The sequence below is a fragment of the Heterocephalus glaber genome, unplaced genomic scaffold (assembly GCF_053883595.1).
Source record: "Heterocephalus glaber isolate CG9 unplaced genomic scaffold, H.glaber_assembly_v1.0 deba00000809, whole genome shotgun sequence".
NCBI lineage: Eukaryota > Metazoa > Chordata > Mammalia > Rodentia > Bathyergidae > Heterocephalus > Heterocephalus glaber.
In genome coordinates, this window is record NW_028258163.1 from 3,909,459 (window position 1) to 3,927,203 (window position 17,745).

The 17,745-nt window shown below is 51.9% G+C and overlaps 1 protein-coding gene across 1 annotated transcript; it reads right to left on the reverse strand.

Moving 5' to 3' along the window:
* Window positions 1–1,170: 1,170 nt before the first annotated feature.
* On the reverse strand, window positions 1,171–13,951 carry Spint1 (serine peptidase inhibitor, Kunitz type 1). Its single transcript, XM_004861586.3, has 11 exons — window positions 13,573–13,951; window positions 12,827–13,326; window positions 5,480–5,607; window positions 5,209–5,347; window positions 4,950–5,120; window positions 4,767–4,793; window positions 4,309–4,434; window positions 4,151–4,201; window positions 2,859–3,029; window positions 2,625–2,672; window positions 1,171–2,212 (listed from the first exon to the last, which is right to left on the reverse strand). Exons 2-11 carry the CDS (start codon window positions 13,257–13,259, stop codon window positions 2,007–2,009), a joined length of 1,500 nt encoding a protein of 499 aa, XP_004861643.1. The 5' UTR covers window positions 13,260–13,326; window positions 13,573–13,951; the 3' UTR covers window positions 1,171–2,006.
* Window positions 13,952–17,745: the final 3,794 nt, after the last annotated feature.

Here is a 17,745-nt window from a genome sequence, read left to right on the forward strand (position 1 = left end):
GTTTGATCCCCAGTACCAAAAAAAAAAAAAAATTAAAAGTATGATTAATATAATTAAAAGTATAATTCTAGCCAGCTGTGGTGGCACACACCTGTAATCCTAGCACTCTGGCAGGACGAGGCAGGAGGATTTCAAGTTTGAACCAAGCCTGGGGAACTTAGTCTTTTCTCAAAAAAAAAGGGGGGGGGGAACCAAGATACATCATGTAAAGGCACAAATTCCCAATGATGAGTGTCATCATGTTGTATGCCTAAAATGTACCAATAAACTTAATGAATAAAAGGCAGGGGACTGGGGATGTAGGTCAGTGCAAAGACCCTGGGTTCAGTTACCAGCAACACACACACACACACACACACACACACAATTATGGCGGGGGGTAGACAGGGTAAGTGGCTTAAACGAATGGAGGGGAGTGGGTTGGTGTGGTCCTTCAAATAATAGCTGCTGAGCAGGAGCCCAGAGCCTGGTGAGGAGCTGCATTCCTGTGAAGCCAGGGCTTCTGAGGGTGTGCAGGGTGGCAGCTGGTGACCTGGGTTGAATGAGGTGGAGATAAGGGCCAGAGTTTGCCAGGCATGGTAGCACACACCTGGTAATCCCAGCTACTTGGAGGCAGAAGCAGAATTGCAAGTTTGAGGCCAGCCTGGGCAATTTAGTGAAAATCTCAAAATAAAAAAGACTAGGGGCTGGGGATTTAGCTCAGTGGTGCCTTGCCTGTCTCGAAAGCACAATCCTGAGTTCAATCCCCGGTACTAGGGGGCAGGGGGAAAGTAAAAATAAAAGCTAGGGATGTAGCTCAGTGCAAAGGCCCTACGTTCAATCCCAGTACTGGGACTGGGGATGGGGGTGTAAAGAGCCAGGGTTCCAGTCTGTGCATTCCCTACCTCCAGCTGCGGGGAGGCTAAGACCTGTCCCAGCTACTGAGCAGGTTTGCTGAGAGGCTCAAACCTTAAGTCTCTCTATTGCCCAGCTGCACTGGGCTTCACCCAACCCCTGCTCCCAGGGACCTCTCACCGATTCTCTCCAGTGGTCAAACCTGACACCTCCACCCTCAGGACCAGGGCAGTTTCGGGAGAGGTGGGAAAACCTGACAAACAGGGTGGCCAGAGCCAGAACTGGTTAGATGGGCACTCTCATCTCCCCAGAGTAACCTCATCCCAAAGGCAGAAACCCCACAAAACAAACCATTTCATTTTATTTATTTTTGCAGAGCTGGGGACTGAACACCCAGGGCCTCGTGTGTGCTAGGCAAAGCACTTTGTGTGCCAACCTGCACCCCCAGCTTCATACACCTCTTTTTTGCATGGAGTGCACAGGACCTGGGAAGCTGAGGAAGGGCTGGGATAAGATGTTGGGGAGCCCTGGGGCCAGGGAGTGGAGGATGCAGGATGTAGCTGGGCTCTTCCAGCTCTCACTACTTATCTAGGCTAGGCTAGGGCTGGTTACAGGCAAACAGCTCAATCTTAGGAAAGGAGGAAGACAGCCAGCTTCCGATCCTCTCACCCCCCAGACATTAAATAAAGACAAAGCATCCCCTCTCCAGTGCTGGGAATTGAACCCAGTGCCTCAGGCATGCTACGCACACATACTCTACCACTGAGTTTTGTCCCCAGCACCCCAAAAGCAGTTCTTTACAGCATGAACTACACAGGGAGTCCTCCCTCCCACCCCTGCACTGTGCAGAGTTGAAGGGCAGCTGTGGCAGACAGGGTTGGTTTCCAACACCACCCCAGCTCTTTCCCCAGAGCCAGAGGGTGGCGGCAGGCAGTTTTGAACACAACAAAAACCCAGCTTCAGGCAGGTCCTTCTATGTACAGTAATGGCTCAGGAGTTTTCCATTCCTCCCAGACCCTTGAGCTTTCTCAGGGACAACTGGTACAAGCTCAGCTGAGACTTCTCCTAGAGAGGAAAAGCCTTGCTTCTGAGGGACAAAAGCCTGTGAAACAGGCAGGAGAAGTCTGGTCCCAAAGTATCCCCAGTCTTCAAGAGCAGGGAGCACCCTTGGCTCAGAGGGGCTGGGTCGTGTGATTATAGACCAGGTGTTCTGTGTCTTCAGTGGTGGAGACAGTGGAGCTAGCGGGCGTGGGTGGTGGGTGGCGGTGGTGTCTTTGGAAGGCCTTTCTCTGGTCCTTGAAGAAGCAGTAACCCAGGATGGCTACCACCCCTATGATGCAGGTGACCAGGAGTATAGCAATGGTTATTTCCATTGAGCCTGGGGGCAGAAGGGGCAGAATGAGGGCTCCTAAGGCCTGCCTGGTTCTGATAACCACCCCAACTCTAGAGGAGGGACCAAGGTGAACAGATGCCAAGCGTGGAAGCACATGGGCACCCAGCTCAGACCTCCAGCACACCAGTAGCATAAAGGCTGCCCCATGAGCCCAGAGGGAAGGTGGGTCTCAGATCTGGGTCCAAGTTGTTCTGCTTCAAGGGGCCTCAGGCAAAGCCTGAGACTCTGCAGGGAGACACCTGGCACAAACTTTGCTCTACTTCCATTCCTCGGTATTTCATCATGGCATGCTGTCCCTATGGGGAACCTCAGGGTCCCTCTTAACATGGCTCAGGCAGCCACAGCCAGTCCCATGGAGTATACATCCACCTCAGCAGCAGGGCAGACCAAACCTTACCTAGGCTGGGAATGGAGCTCTCTCGCCGAAGCCCAAAAACATCCTTCTCTGCAAAATGATGGAGGGGAGAGACAGTTGGCTCTAAGGGCTGAGGTTTGGCTGCTCCTGTGCCCCAGCCCCTCTGCACCATCCTCTCTCACGACCAATGCAGGCACTCACGATGAAGGGGTGACCACCCAGATTGGCACAAAGCAGGCCTTCCCTCCACACACCCCAGCCCGCCACCAGGCTCACTGGAGATGCCACGACACGACTCCAGACACTGTTGCTCTTCCCCAAAGTTGTTCTTGTTGCCATAACAACCACCATAGGTAAATCGGGCACAGCGTTCACTGAAGGGGTTGTAGTACCAGCGCGGGATGTTCTCCTGGCAGACCCCAGTGTCTGGCAGGTCTACACAGTGCCCTGCAGTAGGGACAAGCAAAGGGGTGAGTGCGCCCCCAGAGCCTTCAGACCCACCTGGCTGCTGCCCCACCCCCTTCAAGGGCCTGGGGACCCAGAAACACTCCCCCCTTATGCTACAAAGACAAATCCAGGACACTAACATAGGCACAAAAGGAAACTTCACAGACTCACGTGTTTATTCCTCCTTCAATTGGTTTTACCTTTTCTCTCTGTGTTAAGATCTGTTTTCTATCACTGAGTAATTGACAGATTTTTATTTTGTTTTTTGAGACAGGAACATGCTATGTAGTTTAAGCTGGCCTTGAACTCAGAAGCAATTTTCCTGCCTCAGCCTTCCTATATAGTCCAGGCTGGCCTTGAACTCACTATGTAGCCCAGGCTGGCCTCAAACTTGCAGTGATCCTCCTGCTTCAGCCTCAAGAGGACTAGGATTACAGGCATGTGTCACCACGCCCAGCTCACAGTTTAAACAACAATGATGGGCCTCAGGGACTGAGTCTGAGCCTAGCCGCTAAAATGTCCAGCTAAAATTTATTAACAGTGTTTTATTATATTTATTTTTATAATTAGTTTCAACTTGTGGCAAGTCACAGCAATTTTCCACTTATAGCACTGGCCCGGCGTGGTGAAGCTCTGTCTCAAAAAACCAAACCAAGGGGCCAGGGATTTAGCTCAGTGGTTCCAGTGCCTGCCTCGAAAGCACAAGGTCCCAAGTTTGATCTCCAGTGCCAAAAAACAGCAACAACAACAACAACAACAAAAAACCCAAACCAAAACAAACAACCCCCAAACCATTTATGGGACTGATGTGAAATTTCCTTTTCAGCACATTAAGTTAAAAAGTGATTACACAGGGCCGGGGATTTAGCTCAGTAGCACTGCACCTGCCTCGCAAGCACAAGGTCCTGAGTTCGATCTCTGGTACCAAAAAAAAGTGATAACACAATTTGCAGTGGGCAAAGCAATAGTCTTGAAGTTGTCCAGCTGACTAGTGATGTTTGGGAAACAGAGCCACAGAAGGCAGCTGGGGAGCCCCTCCCCTGTGTCAGCAGACTGGCACGGAGGTCCTTTGGGCAATGCCAGCACGAATCCTGGCCCAGGGGGCTCGGGGAGGGCCTCACCTTTGTTACTGGGGAAATGGATATTCTGGAGCTCGTCAAAGCCAGTGCTATCTGCAGAGATGAAAGGTCAGGGGTTGAACCAATAGGGGTCTCTCCAGGGTTCCTGTGTCGGGCCCTCCCCTTGTATTACCCACCCTTTCTCCAACCCCAGGCCTCACATTTTTCACAGGTAGCCTCATCGGAGCCGTTAGGGCAGTCTGGGGTGTCATCACATTCCAGGAAGCTGTCGATGCAGCAGCCATCACTGCAGCGGAACTGAGTGGGCTGGCAGCTGCCAGAGCACACTGGGAAGGGGCGGGATGGTAGGGGATGAGCTTGGGCTTGGGCACAGAGACAGTGCCAAGGGACCGTGGTCTACTTGGGCCTCTCCACCACCCTGGCTTCTCCTCCGTGTATTCTTCTTTTTTTTGGTACCGGGGATCAAACTCAGGACCTTGTGCTTTTGAGGCAGGCACGGCACCACTGAGCTAAATCCCCAGCCCTCTTCCTCCATGTAGACTGAGCACATCTGATGGGAAGGTACTGGGTTGGTAGGGGTGGTGTCTTTGCAGTGAGGAAAGGGCAGAGACAGGCTGGTAGGGGCCAAGCAAAGTGAAAGAGGGAGGAGGAAGCCCACCTGGATGCTGCCTTTCCACCGAGGGACCTGGGGAGAAAGAAAAAGAAGTGAGGGCAGGTGTGGCCAGGCTCTGCAGGGATGAGAAACGGGAAGGAATGGGGACTGCCCAACCACCTCCCTGCCCAGTGAGGAGACATCCGTCCTGGGGAGTCATCTGAGCCCAGGCTGCCCCTCAAAGCCCACCTTGCACATCCTGGCAGGCCAGCATGCACTCCTTCTCCCAAAGGTAGTTGTTCTTGTTACCCAAGCAACCTCCATAAATGAACCGCTTGCAGATCTGTTCTTTGGGCTCATAGTACCAGCGAGGGAAGGCGCCCCGGCAGCGGCCCACTTTGCTGGAGGCCAGACAGTAGTCTAGAAGGGACAGAGCGGGTGAGGGACTGCAGAGCTGCAGTGGGGAAGGGAGGTTGGGAGCACCAGGGGCCACCTGCCCTCCCCGCACCTTCTGTCTGCTTGGCGGACAGCACAGTGACCGTGACGTTCGCTGTGCTCTGGGGATCGTCTGAGCCGGCTGCTGTCAGCTGGAACAGGTAGGTGCCTTCCTTGAGTCCCCACAGCTCCACCTGGTCTGGTTCCTTCCTCTACACACAGGACCGGCCATTAGGCTGGGCAGCCTCCATGCCCTGGGCCGCCCCAGCCACACTCATCACACTCATCTGCTCTCCACCCCACCTACCCGGAGCGGAGGGGAAGGGCCCCAGCCAGCGTCTCACCTCTATGCTGAGGCCGGAGTCACCCTGAAGGAGGTGCCAGTCTGTGTTGCCCACATCCTTCAGCACCAGGGGCTCCTGGGGTTGTACCTTCAGGTCTATGCCCACCCAGGCCCTGGGGATCTGGGTCCCTGGGGAAGGTAAGGGAAGTGAGCTCTCACTGAATGGACTAAGTCTCTGTTGGGAAAGAAGTGGAGTGGAGGCAGCACGAACCTCACCTGGGAGCCAGGCGAGGTGGTGCATGCCTGTAATCCCAGCACGTGGGAGGCTGAGGCAGGAGGACTGCCAAATTCAAGCCCAGCCTTGGCAATTTAGTGACTTAGCAAAACTCTGTCTCAAAATACAAAATAAAGGGTCAGGGATTTAGCTCAGCGGCACTGTGCCTGCCTTGAAAGCGCAAGGTCCTGAGTTCGATCCCTGGTACCAGAAAAAAATAAATAAATAAAAAACGCCTGAGGGTTGTTGCTCAGTGCAAAGACCCTGGGTTTGCTGAAAAAAAAAAAAAGTTAAAGTAAATTGGGCATGGTGTCACATGCTTATAATCCCACCTACTCAGGAGGCTGAGGCAGTCAGCTTCAGCAGGAAGATCCCAAGTTCCAGGCCAGACTGGACAACCCAGTGAGACCCTGTTTCCACATAAAAAGTAAGAAGGGCTGGTGATGTAGCTCTGTGATAGATGAACCCTGAGTTCAATCACCAGTACCCCCAAAAAAGTTAAAAGTGATGATTTAAAATCTAAATAAGGAAATCTGTGATTGAAACTCCCTGCACTCCCTCTGCTGGGCCATATCACCCAGAGAAGCCCACCGGGAAGAGGCGGTGGCAGTGGGAACTGGGTGCCTCTGGCTCCTCAGACAGACCCCGCCTCTAGCTGCTGGGAGTTGCATCCTCCCTTAACCTGACGGCCTGTGCCATGCTGTCCCAGCTCAGGGTGAGGGATGGGGTAGGGAAACCGCACAAAGCAGGACTCTTGTCTGTAGCAGGTTGAATGGTGGGCCCCCAAAAGTTGTATCCATGGCAAGGCCCTGGAACCCGTGAATGTGACCTTATTTGGAAAGTCTTTACAGAAGTAATTAAGTAAAGGACTTCCAGATGAGATAAGCCTGGATTAGCTGGGTAGGTCCTAAATCCAATGACAAGTGTCCTTATAAAAACAGAATGACAGAGTGAAAGAAGAGACTGTGGGGAAAGGCAGAGACCCAGGGATGCGGCCATAAGCCAGGGACACCAGAAGTAGGAAGAGGCAGGAAGGGTTTCATTCCTGGAGTCCTGGGGGTAGTGTGTCCTTGGTAACACCTTGACATTGCACTCTGGCCTCCAGAACTCCCAGAACTGTGAGAACACATTTCAGTTTTTACTAATCTGTTACCGGAGCCCTAGGAAATTAATATAGTGCTTGGCAGGGACTACAGTCCAGGGATCAGAAAAGATCTAACAACAGGAAGCTGGGTGTGTACAAGACAAGACAGTGGACACTGCATGAAGGCCACCACAGGCTAGGGAAAGAAGGATTTCTAGAGAAGAAAGAACTTTTTTTTTTTTTGGCAGTACTGGCAACTGAACCTAGGGCCTTCACAGGGAACTATATCCTCAGCCCTTTCTATTTTGAGATAAGGTCTTACTAAGTTACTAAATTGCCCAGGCTGGGCTTGAATTTGCAATCCTCCTGCCTCAACCTCCCAGAGTGCTGAGATAATACATGTGCGCCACCACACTCAGGAAGAATTTAAGATAATTTTGTTTTTGCTGGGTTGGCAGTGAAGAATATGGGATGCAGCTTATGACAACAGAAAACATGCAAAACCAAAGCAAGCAGTTAGATTTGTGAGGCTAGTTAGATCGACAGTAAGGAGACCAGTCAGGCTGGGACAAATCTCCAAGTGCCCTAGCTGCCAGGCCAGGGCGTTTGGACAAAGCAGGAGCAACATTGGGATATTAAATGACTAGTGGTACAGAGGGATAGACACTGGTTGCAAGTACAGGAACAGAATCCTGGAGACCTGGCTCAGCAGACAGTGAATTCCAAGATGCAGACCCAGGTCCACACAGCCTAGTGGACGGCCCAGGGCTGCAAGTGGGGAGTTCCTGCTTGGGCAGCAGCTGTTCCACTTCTGTTTGGAAGGGTTTCTGTGCACGAGGCTGGCCAGGGCAGCGGTTCAGGGCATTTGCAACAGGAGGGCTTGGACTCATAGGGCATCCAGGAAATGGAAAGGAAGGGGGAAGGGAGAGATGGTGGCAGGCACGTGGCTCTGGCCTCTTAGGACTGGGGAGGAAGAACTCACTTCCTGCACAGGTGGAAGGGAAACCAGATTTAGAGGGAAGGTGTGGGTTCCCCCATAGAGAAGCTGGATTTGAGACAATAAAGATCCCTATCTGTATAAAGTCTGGCATACCATGGCCTGTGCACTGAATCTGGGTTTTTGGGGGGTTTTTTTTGGTACCAGGGATGGAACTTGGGACCTTGCGCTTGCAAGGCAGGCACTGGAACCACTGAGCTAAATACCCAGTCCTCTGTTATGTTTTTAAGTGGATGAAGGAATAATCTTTTGTGACATGTTAAAAATATATATGTTGGGCTGGGGATTTAGCTCAGGGGTTCTGGCGCTTGCCTCGAAAGCACCAGGCCCCGAGTTCAATCCCTGGTACCAATAAATAAATAAATAAATAAATAAATAAATAAATAATGTGTGTGTGTGTGTTTGTATGGGTGTGTAAAAGTCTACAGGGCTGCAATATGGCTCAGTGTTAGAACAGTCACCTAGCACATATAAGGCTCTGGTTAAAAAAAAAAAAGAGAGACACCTGCAAGCAGGAACACAGCCTGGCCCCTGTCTGCGGCCACTTCCATATTACCACAGTAGAGCAGTTGTGACAGAGACCTGTATCAGATGAAGCCTGAAATACTTACTACCTAGATGTCTACAGCAAGTTTGCTGACTACTGGTCCCCACCACCAACTTGTATAGCCACCCACCATACCTATGTCCTTACCCTGGTTTCAGATGAGAAAACTGACACCTGACAGGTTAAACAAGTTGCCCAGGATCATGGCTGCATTTCTAAACAGTGCATCTGGGATTTGAACCCCGGTCTTTGTGACTTCATTGCTTGTGCTTGATCCAAAACATCATGCTACAGGTCACCACCTGCTCAGAGGTGTGGTTTTAATTGCTTTTATCATCTTGCTTTGTTTTTTTAAGCTTATGCAATACATGTACATAATAAAGTCCCCCTTTTTTCCTTTTTTTTTTTTGGATCGAGCTCAGGTCCTTGTGTTTTTGGGGGCAGGCGGCAGCACGACTGAGCTAAATCCCCAGCCCTTCTTCCTTTTTTTTTTGAGATGAGGTCTCACTGTGTAGTCCATACCAGCCTTGATCTCACTATGTAGCCCAGGCTGGCCTCGAATTGTTCTTTACCACAAAAGCATCCACTTTTACCACTTTGTATGTGTATGTGTGTGAGTGTGAATATCAAGATAGAATTTGACACAGCACCTGCCTGGCAATCTCAAGCTCCTGAGTTTGATCCTCATACCAAAATAAAATAGAATAAAATGCAGTCACAGCCGTGCATGGGAGGCTGAGGCAGGAGGATTGCCATGAGTTTGAGGCCAGCCTGGGCCACACAGTAAGTTCAAGGCCAGCCTGATCTACATAGCAAGACCCTGTTTCAAAAAAAACAAAATAAATAAATAAAATAAAATGCAGTCACATCAACGAAGTCCTAACGGCACCATCTATAGCTCACGGATGAATTCTCATCACTCTGATAAGCTCTGTATCAGTGGTTTTCAACCTGTGTTGGTGATATATGCAAATAAATTAGAATGAACTCAGGGGTATTATTTCCAAAAAAAAAAAAGATAGAATTTGAGCTGGGCATACTGGTGCATGCCTGTAATCCCAGCACTCTGGAAGACTGAGGCAGGAAGATCTGAAGTTCAAGGCCAGCCTGGGCAATTTAAGGAGACCCTCTCTCAAAACAAACAATAAAAAGGGTGGGGGATGCAGCTCAGTGGTAAAGTGCCCCTGGGCTCAATGCCCAGTACCTACCCCCACAAAGATAGTATCTGAATTCATAGCTTTCCTTCCTCAACTAGGCCACCTTAGTTATCGGTATTAAAACACCAAACAGTGTTCACTAGGGGATGTGCCGCCATACACGGAGATGGTTTCCAAGCCTTCATTACCATAAACAACACTCCAGTGAATAAGTTCTTGTACACACGTGTGAGCTAAGTCTTGAGATGAATTCAGACAAGTGGAACATGTGTCAAGGATGACATTCTTAAAGTTGTGGCCAAAGAGCAGAGGGTTCAAGTGTATGAGTGTGAAGTGTGGTAAAGCGATCAGGACAGCTGGTAGAAGGCTGAGTCACAGGATGAGGTGGAGAAAGCAGAGCCCGTGGGGGACTCTGGGGGGACTTGTGTAGGTGGTCACAGAGATGAGAAGACCAGGACACATGGTGACTGAGAAAGGCAGTTCCAGAAGGCAGAGGTTTCTCAGGGAAGTGTGTGAAAGGGCCTGGGGACCTACAAACAGAGAGAAGGGAAACTGCTTGGCTAGGATTCAGGGCAAAGGCGGGGAGAGCAGGAGGAGAGGACAGTGGGCTGTTTAGCAGCAACCCCAGCCCAGGGCCTTGGCCTGCAATCAGGAGAGTACCCCACGAGGCAAGCCAAGGGGGCAGAGCTGGGAGGGATTCCTCCTTCCTTGCATTTTGCAGAAAACCAGCTTCTCAAGAGGGGAAAGCAGACAGACAGAGCAGCACCTCCACCCTCACCTCTGCCCCCAGGTAGAAGGGCAGGCAGTGACACACCAGACCTGGGGCTCAATCAGGAATGTCCCTTCCTCTCAGCTCTGTCCTCATCAAGCCTCCGGCCCCAGGACCAGGGGGCAGATACCCTGCCCTGCCACTCCCAAAAGAGCAAAGGGCTAGAATGGCAATAAAACTTCCCAGCTGCCAGGCCTCAGGACATCTTTGCACTGGGTCATCGTAGCCCTCTGGGAGGGAGGGGGTTGGGGACAGAAGGGCCCAGCAACTCGGCCTCAGTTCCAGGCTTCTGGACCAGCGTGGCCCAGCCTCAGGCTGGGAAGATGAAACAAAGCAAAGCACCCTCAGGAGGGTTTCTCTATCCAACACAAGGATCAAAGAACCACACACTACCTGGTCTGCTTTCATCCCCAGCCTCTGCCTTACCAGCTGACAGTGGAGACCTGACTCTCACAGCTTCCTCCCCTTCCTAAAGCCCTGGAGCACCCCAAGGGCCTAGAATGGCCTGGGGCTCAGTCAAAGCCCCACCCAACTGCTCAAAGGCCCCAGGAAATCCCCAAGCCACCTATCCTGTGCCAAAAGCCAGTTCTGGTGGTTTACAGATGAGGCAAGTGGCCCCTATCCAGCTTAGCTCCCAGGCCACGCTCCAGTTTCAGGCTCTGGCCCTGCAGGACTCCCATGGGACCTCTGTCAGTGCAAGAAGGGCACCTGGTAGCAGTCACTGTCACTTGGTGTCATCACCACCTACTTATCTGGTGCTTCCTTGTGGAATAGGCTCCAGCCCAGGGCTAGTGGGGCTCCATGGCCCAGCCTAGACCTCAGATGGCATCCCTCCTTCCCAGAATCCCCCTCCTTCCTCTCCTCAGAGACCCAGGAGAGCTACTGGAAGGCTGGAGAGCAGAGAGAATCCTTATCCTGGGAAACAATATCCCAGGGAAAGGCTAGAGAGGAAAGTCCCTTCTCCACTTTCCAAACTAGACCACCTCAGACTGCCCCAGCCAGTCTGGTCCCTTGTTTTAATTTCTGGTATCTGCTGGTCACAGACTAGGTGTCTCCTGGAAAGGTGATCTCCTGTGAAAGAGATCACTGGACTTTTGGAGCCCCTCTCCCCAAGTGGGGTGAATCCTAGGGTTACCATTTGACAGCAGTGTTATCCTGGGCAGATTATTTAAATGAGAGGTCAGTTTTCTAATCTAAAAAGCAGATGACTGCCAACAGTACCCTTTTCAGAGACTGTTTTCTTTCTTTCTTTCTTTTTTTTTGGTACCGGGGATCGAACTCAGGTCCTTTCAATTGTGAGGCAGGTGGTGGAAGCACTGAGCTAAATCCCCAGCCCTTTTTCAGAGACTGTTGACCTGAGGCCTGGCAGGATGTGTGATACAGTCATCAGTGAACTGTACGGGGCTAGCAGAGGTTACCAGCTGTGACCTGCTCCGGCCCTGGTGCTCCTCTGGCCAAAACACCAGGAGAGAGAATGGGGAGGAAAAGCTGACCAGCCCTGATCCTAGCTGCCTGGGATTTCCTCCTAATGCTAGGAGGAAAGGGAAGGTGCCCTGGCCTCCACTTCCCCTTATGCCTGGAAGTAAACAGGAGAGCAGACTCTTCAGTTACCAGACCCTAGGTAGGGAGAGCCCTGTCTGCTGTCTGGCTCATGTGCATGAGCACACACACCTGCCTGGACAGGTGACATCCCTCCCCTAGCAGGTACACATACCAGCAGGCTGACTCACACAGCAGCCTTCTTCTTCACCCCCCCCCACCCCCCCAGCCTCTGGCTACTGTGCCCACAATGTCATGGCCCATCTTGGGTCAACCCCAGACTAGACCTGGTCTTCAGTCTCTGCCATCTGGCTGTTTTTCAGAGACCACCAACACACCAATCTGTTCCCAGGACAGAGGAATGCTCAGCAGGCCTTTGTCCAGCCAATGGAAGAGACTACAGCCAGGCCCACCTGCCCAAGCCTCAAGGTACCTACAAAAGTGCGTGGCTGGTGCCTTTCTGGTCACCAGGCTGCATCCAGACAGCTCACTGTATGACTCAGCCTAACAGGGCCAGAGGTGGGAATCTGGGGAGATGCTTCCTCTCTCCCACACAGCAGCCCAGAGCCTCTGCACATCCTGAATCAGGAGCCAGAGTCTCTCAGATGTGCCCCTCCCTCATTACATGCCCGCTGTTCACTGTTTATACTGCCTACTTCTGAAGAGTCAGGATAGAACTGGACTTTCCTCCCTCACTTTGTGTGTGCGCGTGCACGCGTGTGTGTGTGTGTGTGTGTGTGTATGTGTGTTTGCCCACCAGGGAATAGGAGCTGAATCCAAGGCCTTCACATCAAGCTACATCCCCAGCCCTTTTTTATTTTGAGACAGGGTCTCTCTGGCTAAATCACAAATTGCCCAGTCTGGGTTCAAATTTTCAATCCTCCTGCCTCAGCTTCCCAGAATACTGGGATTACAGGCGTGTGCTACCACAACTGGGTTCTAACTTCTCTCCGATGGTCCCCTCTCTCAGAGACCCCATCACCAACCAGCCCCCTTTTCGATACTCTCCCGCTCTATCCAGGATGGCACCCTCCTCCATACCTCCGAAGGCCTGTTTCTGCAGCTCTCTGTAGGAGCGGTAAACCTCCTTCGTGAGGTAGTTGCTGAAGCCGTCCCTGCGGGCAAACTTGCACACAAAGTTCTGCTCGTACAGGCAGTTCATGAGGAAGCAGGAGGAGATAGAGTCCTCCCCGCGGTCGGGCTGCAGTTCCACCAGCGCCAGGTTGCAGTTCTGGGTGGTGCAGCAGGCGCGCACGCAGTTCCTGCCCCGCTGCACCTCGGGGGAGCCCAGGAAGGTGGCCCCGTTGCTGACCGAGGCCTCGGTGTCCAGCACGAAATCAGGGACCCCGCTGGTGAAGCCGGCCAGGCAGGAGTCTCCAGTGGGCAGCTCAGGGGGCGCAGGCGGCAACCCGGCCTCGGCGCCCCAGAGCCCGAGGGCGCACAGAAGCCACACCGTACGGGCGCCGGCCATCATCCTCCCGGGTGCCGCCGCCCTTCTCCCAGGGGAGTGCAGGGCTCTGGGTTCTGAGGGTACCTGGGACCTGCGGGTGGGAACAGGAGAAGACACACCTGATCTGCCCAGAAGACCTCGAGCGAGGCGCGCCGGCCGGGCGGGCAGCAGCCCCTAACAGAGACCCGGCTCTCCACGGGTCCCGGGGCCCCGACCGACTGGCTCTTGGGGCGCCGGGGCCCACGTACCCGGACACATGCGGGGGCGCGGAGCGCACAGCCAAACATGCTGGGAGTGCTGCGCCGCCGCCTCCGCCTCGCGCGCGGGCCAGGGTTACCTGCGCAGGTAAGCGGGAGGGGCTGGGCCTGTGGAGGATCCGGGCCCCGCTTCCTGCGCGGCTTGGGGCGCGGCTTCTGCCCAGGTGCCGGTGCGCCTGCGATCGGCTACTTCCTCCCCCTAGTTTCTGGTGAAACTGAGTCAGTGAGGCCGAGCTCTAAACCTCCGCGCCGCCGGCCCCGCCCAGCCCGCTGCGCCCCTGTCGCCCTGCCCAGCCCAACTTCCGGCCAGGCCGCCGCACCGGCCCACGACGCGGGACCGCGGGACCGCACCGCAGCACCTGTGGGTCCGAGCGCCCGGAGGCCCGGGACGCCAGGCCCCGTCACTCCCCTCGAGGCGGCTCCATGCGCCCCCTAGGGATCTGGTCTCCCCAGGGCCCCTGTGCCCCAGAATGGCATCCTGAACCCCGAAGGCGGGGACAAGGGCGGGACTGCAGTGAAGTCGCCCAGGTCGGGCGCTCTAGGACCGCAGTCTCCAGTTTCCCTTTCCGGTCAGAGACAGCTTTCCCAGACCCAGGCCTGCTGCGCTTGGAAGGCGAACGAGGGGATGTGGGGTCAGGGTGATGCAAGCGACCTTGCTATCGTTAGCCAAACTTGGGGACATCCTTTCCATTTCTTGGGAGCAAGACAACCCAGAAGCTGAGGGGCTACGCCTGTGAGGGATGCCGCCTCAGTGTCACTGTCAATGCCAGCCCAGGACAGCCCTCTTTCTACCAGAGTCCCCTCCTCTAGGCTTTCCTCCACCCACAGAAGTTCCCTTTTGTTTGAGGCCTTCCCTCATCATGTGTGTCTCCTACCCCTCCTTGCAAAGTTGCCCCCATTCCTGGTGCCCAGGTTCCTCTCCCCACAAAGGGGCTGCTCCTGCTCCGGAGCTGACCACCCTCTACCACTCAAGCGTCCTCCTGGGAGGCTTGGAGGTTCCAGCTCACCGAAGTAACCAAGTCAGTGCCCTGCACAAAACCGTGGACTCCTTGAAACCAAGCCCACTGCCTTTCTAAAGTGAAAAATTTAAGAGCCACTCTACACAACAGGATTAGTCTCTCCCTGCAGTAAAGCGGTTCCCACATGTCCTGATCTCTTAATCCCTGACCCTGGGAACGTTCTTCCCCATTTCCCACCCATAGTAGCTGTCAGCTCCCCTCATTATGGGTGTAGGGGGAAATGGGACACGCCTCCCCTTCATTAGTTTCCTGGGGCAGTCCATGGCCCCTGGCATCATGGAAGCCACAATCATATGTGGGAAAGAAGCAAATGATTGTGCAGTTGCTGGGAAGCCAAGTCTTTGTAGTGATTTGATTCCTGCCTTCCCCCATAGTCTACAATAGAATCCCAAGATTCAAGATTTTGCAAGAACCTTAATACAGGAGAATATTGTCTGCTGGCTTCCATATAAGACAACAAGTAATCCAAATAAGCGAAAATAATCCAAACAAGGGAAATAAAACTTTTTAACCTGCTAGATATCTGCAGTGCAAGTTTGTGTTTTCTAAAATCGAGAAACAACAGAAGTTAAGAAGAAGGAATATTTATTGAGGGAGAAGCAGCTCCTGCCTGACAGGAGGAGGACACCCACAAAGTTGCCAGGCTTGCCCAGGACCCCATTTCACAGGGGGCTTTTTTTTTTTGGTACTGGGGATTGAACTTGGGATCTTGTGCTTGCGAGGCAGGTGGCGGAACCACTGAGGTAAATGGAGCAAAGTCTCGAGGTGAGGTGGGTAGAAAAGTGGGACAAAACTATAGGCAACTAATAAGATCTAATAGAAATTCACAAGGTGGGCATGAGGTGGGACAAAACCATGATCAACCAATAAGATTACAAATTCAGTCACCCAGATAGTATTGATTAAATGGGGATCAAATGGGAAAACAAGTCACAGTAACAAGCATACATAGTGAACAAGGAATTTCTGAAAAGAAAATGGGTTAGGGAGATTTTAGTCTCCACTTAAGATCCTATTTAGAATATCAATCACTGCTATTTATCTCTAGGGAAGTAGGTAAGTGTAGTACTTTTTCCGTTTTTTTTTTTTTTTGGTATGGAGATCGAACTGAGAACTTCAAACTAGCTAGGCAGGTGCTGTGCCGCTGAGCTTAATCCCAGGCCCTACTTTCTTCTTCTTTTTTTTTTGTACTGGGGATCAGACTCAGGACCTTGCGCTTGCAAGGCAGGTGGCACCACTGAGTTAAATCCTGGTCTTACTTCTTCCTTTTTTATGATGCTGATCTTCAGTGAATGTATCTCAATTGTCTTTTGACTCCTCCCTAGCCCTAACTACCTACAATATATCTAATTAATTTAGTGATCTACAGTTGTTATATTATCAGAGGTTTATCCTTGTTATGTACACCATTACAAAAACCTACATTTGCTGCTCATGGTGGCACACACTTGTAATCCCAGCACTGGGCAGGAGGATCACAAGTTTGAGCCTAGTCTGGGCAACTTAGTGAGACCCTATCTCAAAATGAAAAAATAAAGGGTTGTGGATGTAGCTTGATGCTGGTTCAATCCCTAGTACTGGAAAACGAAAACCAAAAACTGCCAGGCATGGTGGCGCACACCTGCAATCCCGGCACTGAGGAGGCCAGGCAAGAAGATTGCCACAAGTCTGAGGCCTACTTGAACTACATAGTGAGTTCAAGGCCAGCCTGAACTACATAACAAGACCCTGTCTCAAAAGAAAAACAGGCCTGGGGATTTAGCTCAGTGGCACCCCACCTGCCTTGCAAGTGCAAGGTCCTGAGTTCGATCCCTGGTACCAAAAAAAAAAGACAAACAATATTTATCAGGTACTGAGAATGGCCAAACCATGTTCATATGGATATCCCACACATCACCCAAAATAAGCAATTGAACCAAGAAGGAGGGACTAGTTGTTTTTTTTTTTTTTTTAGGGACTAGTTTTTATCCTAACCCTACAGATGGCCCTGTAGGCCATGCAGCAGGTAAATGCTGTGGGGATTGCAGCCCAGGTATGCCAACTTCTTTGCCTTGGCACCTGAACACTGGGCTTTATGGTTCTTGGAATTCTGACTTCACCTAGAAGTTCCACGCACTCCTCAAATTCAATTTGCTTGAAACAAAAGCTTATTTTCCAGTGGCGAGCAGCACTGCGTGTGATGTCTGCCACTACAGTTTGAAGATAGTTTGACTCATGTTGAATTATTTTCCCCTTTGGCACTGGGGTTAAACCCAGGCCTTTTGCATTGAGCTACATCCCCAGCTCTTTTTTTATTTCTTATTTTGAGACAAGGCCTTGCTAAGTCACCATACTGCCCAGGCTGGGCTAGAACTTGCAGCCCTTCTGCCTCAGCCTCCCAGAGCACTGGGAATAATCATGGCAGTGGGCACAGCCCAGTACTGCCAAGCTGATGTTGAAATGTGATTGCCCGGGTGGCTGAGTTGGGAGGTGGGGCCCTGGAGAGGGGATTAGGTCATTAAGAAGGATTAATGCCTTTCTCCTGGCCCAGATTGATTCTAGAAGGACTGGCCTGGTTGCCATGGGAGCCAGTGTTACCAGGTGCGCCACCCCTCCCGCATTGCCTCTTCTGCCCACCTCCGCTTGCCCTTCCACTTTTTGGCCATTGTTATGACAATGCGTGAGACCTTCCCCAGATTCGGATGTCAAATCTTGGACTTCTTTGTTTTTGTTTGGTACAAGGTCTTGCTATGTAGTCTAGGCCAGCCTTGAACTCACTATGTAGCCCAGGCTGACCTCAAATTCACATCTATCCTCCCGCCTCAGCCTCCTGAGTGCTGGGATTACAGGCATGCACCACCATGCCCAGCCAAATTTTATGCTTCCAACTCTGGAACCATAAGGTAAATAAACTTTTTTCCCTCTATAAATTATTTAGTCTGAAGTATTCTGTTAAGTAACAGAAAATGCACTATCACATCTACTCTGTTCCTTCCAGGCTGTTGACAGGTGCAACCAACCACTAGGGCTCAGGGAAGTGTTTGCCCTGTGCAGAGAGGCAGAGAGGCCCTGTAGAGACATGAGAGACAAGGCTGTACTGCATGTGGTCAGGCTCTGGGCTCTGGATCTACACTCCTGTGTTTCACTCTTAGTCTCTTGTATAAGCAGTGGGACTTCACTATTATAAGGATGAAATGAGTTTATGCAAAACATTTGAACTTGTGAATATTCAATATGTTACCTGAAAAAAAAAGT

Bases quoted from the DNA above. Each gene is read 5' to 3' on its own strand.
- Spint1 (XM_004861586.3), bottom strand. From the start codon at position 13,259: ATGATGGCCGGCGCCCGTACGGTGTGGCTTCTGTGCGCCCTCGGGCTC. The intron at 4,794-4,949 runs GTGGGCTTTGAG...CTTTCTCCCCAG, and splicing joins GGCCTGCCAGGATGTGCAAG to GTCCCTCGGTGGAAAGGCAG. The intron at 4,435-4,766 runs GTGGGCTTCCTC...GCCCCTTCCCAG, and splicing joins GGTGGAAAGGCAGCATCCAG to TGTGCTCTGGCAGCTGCCAG.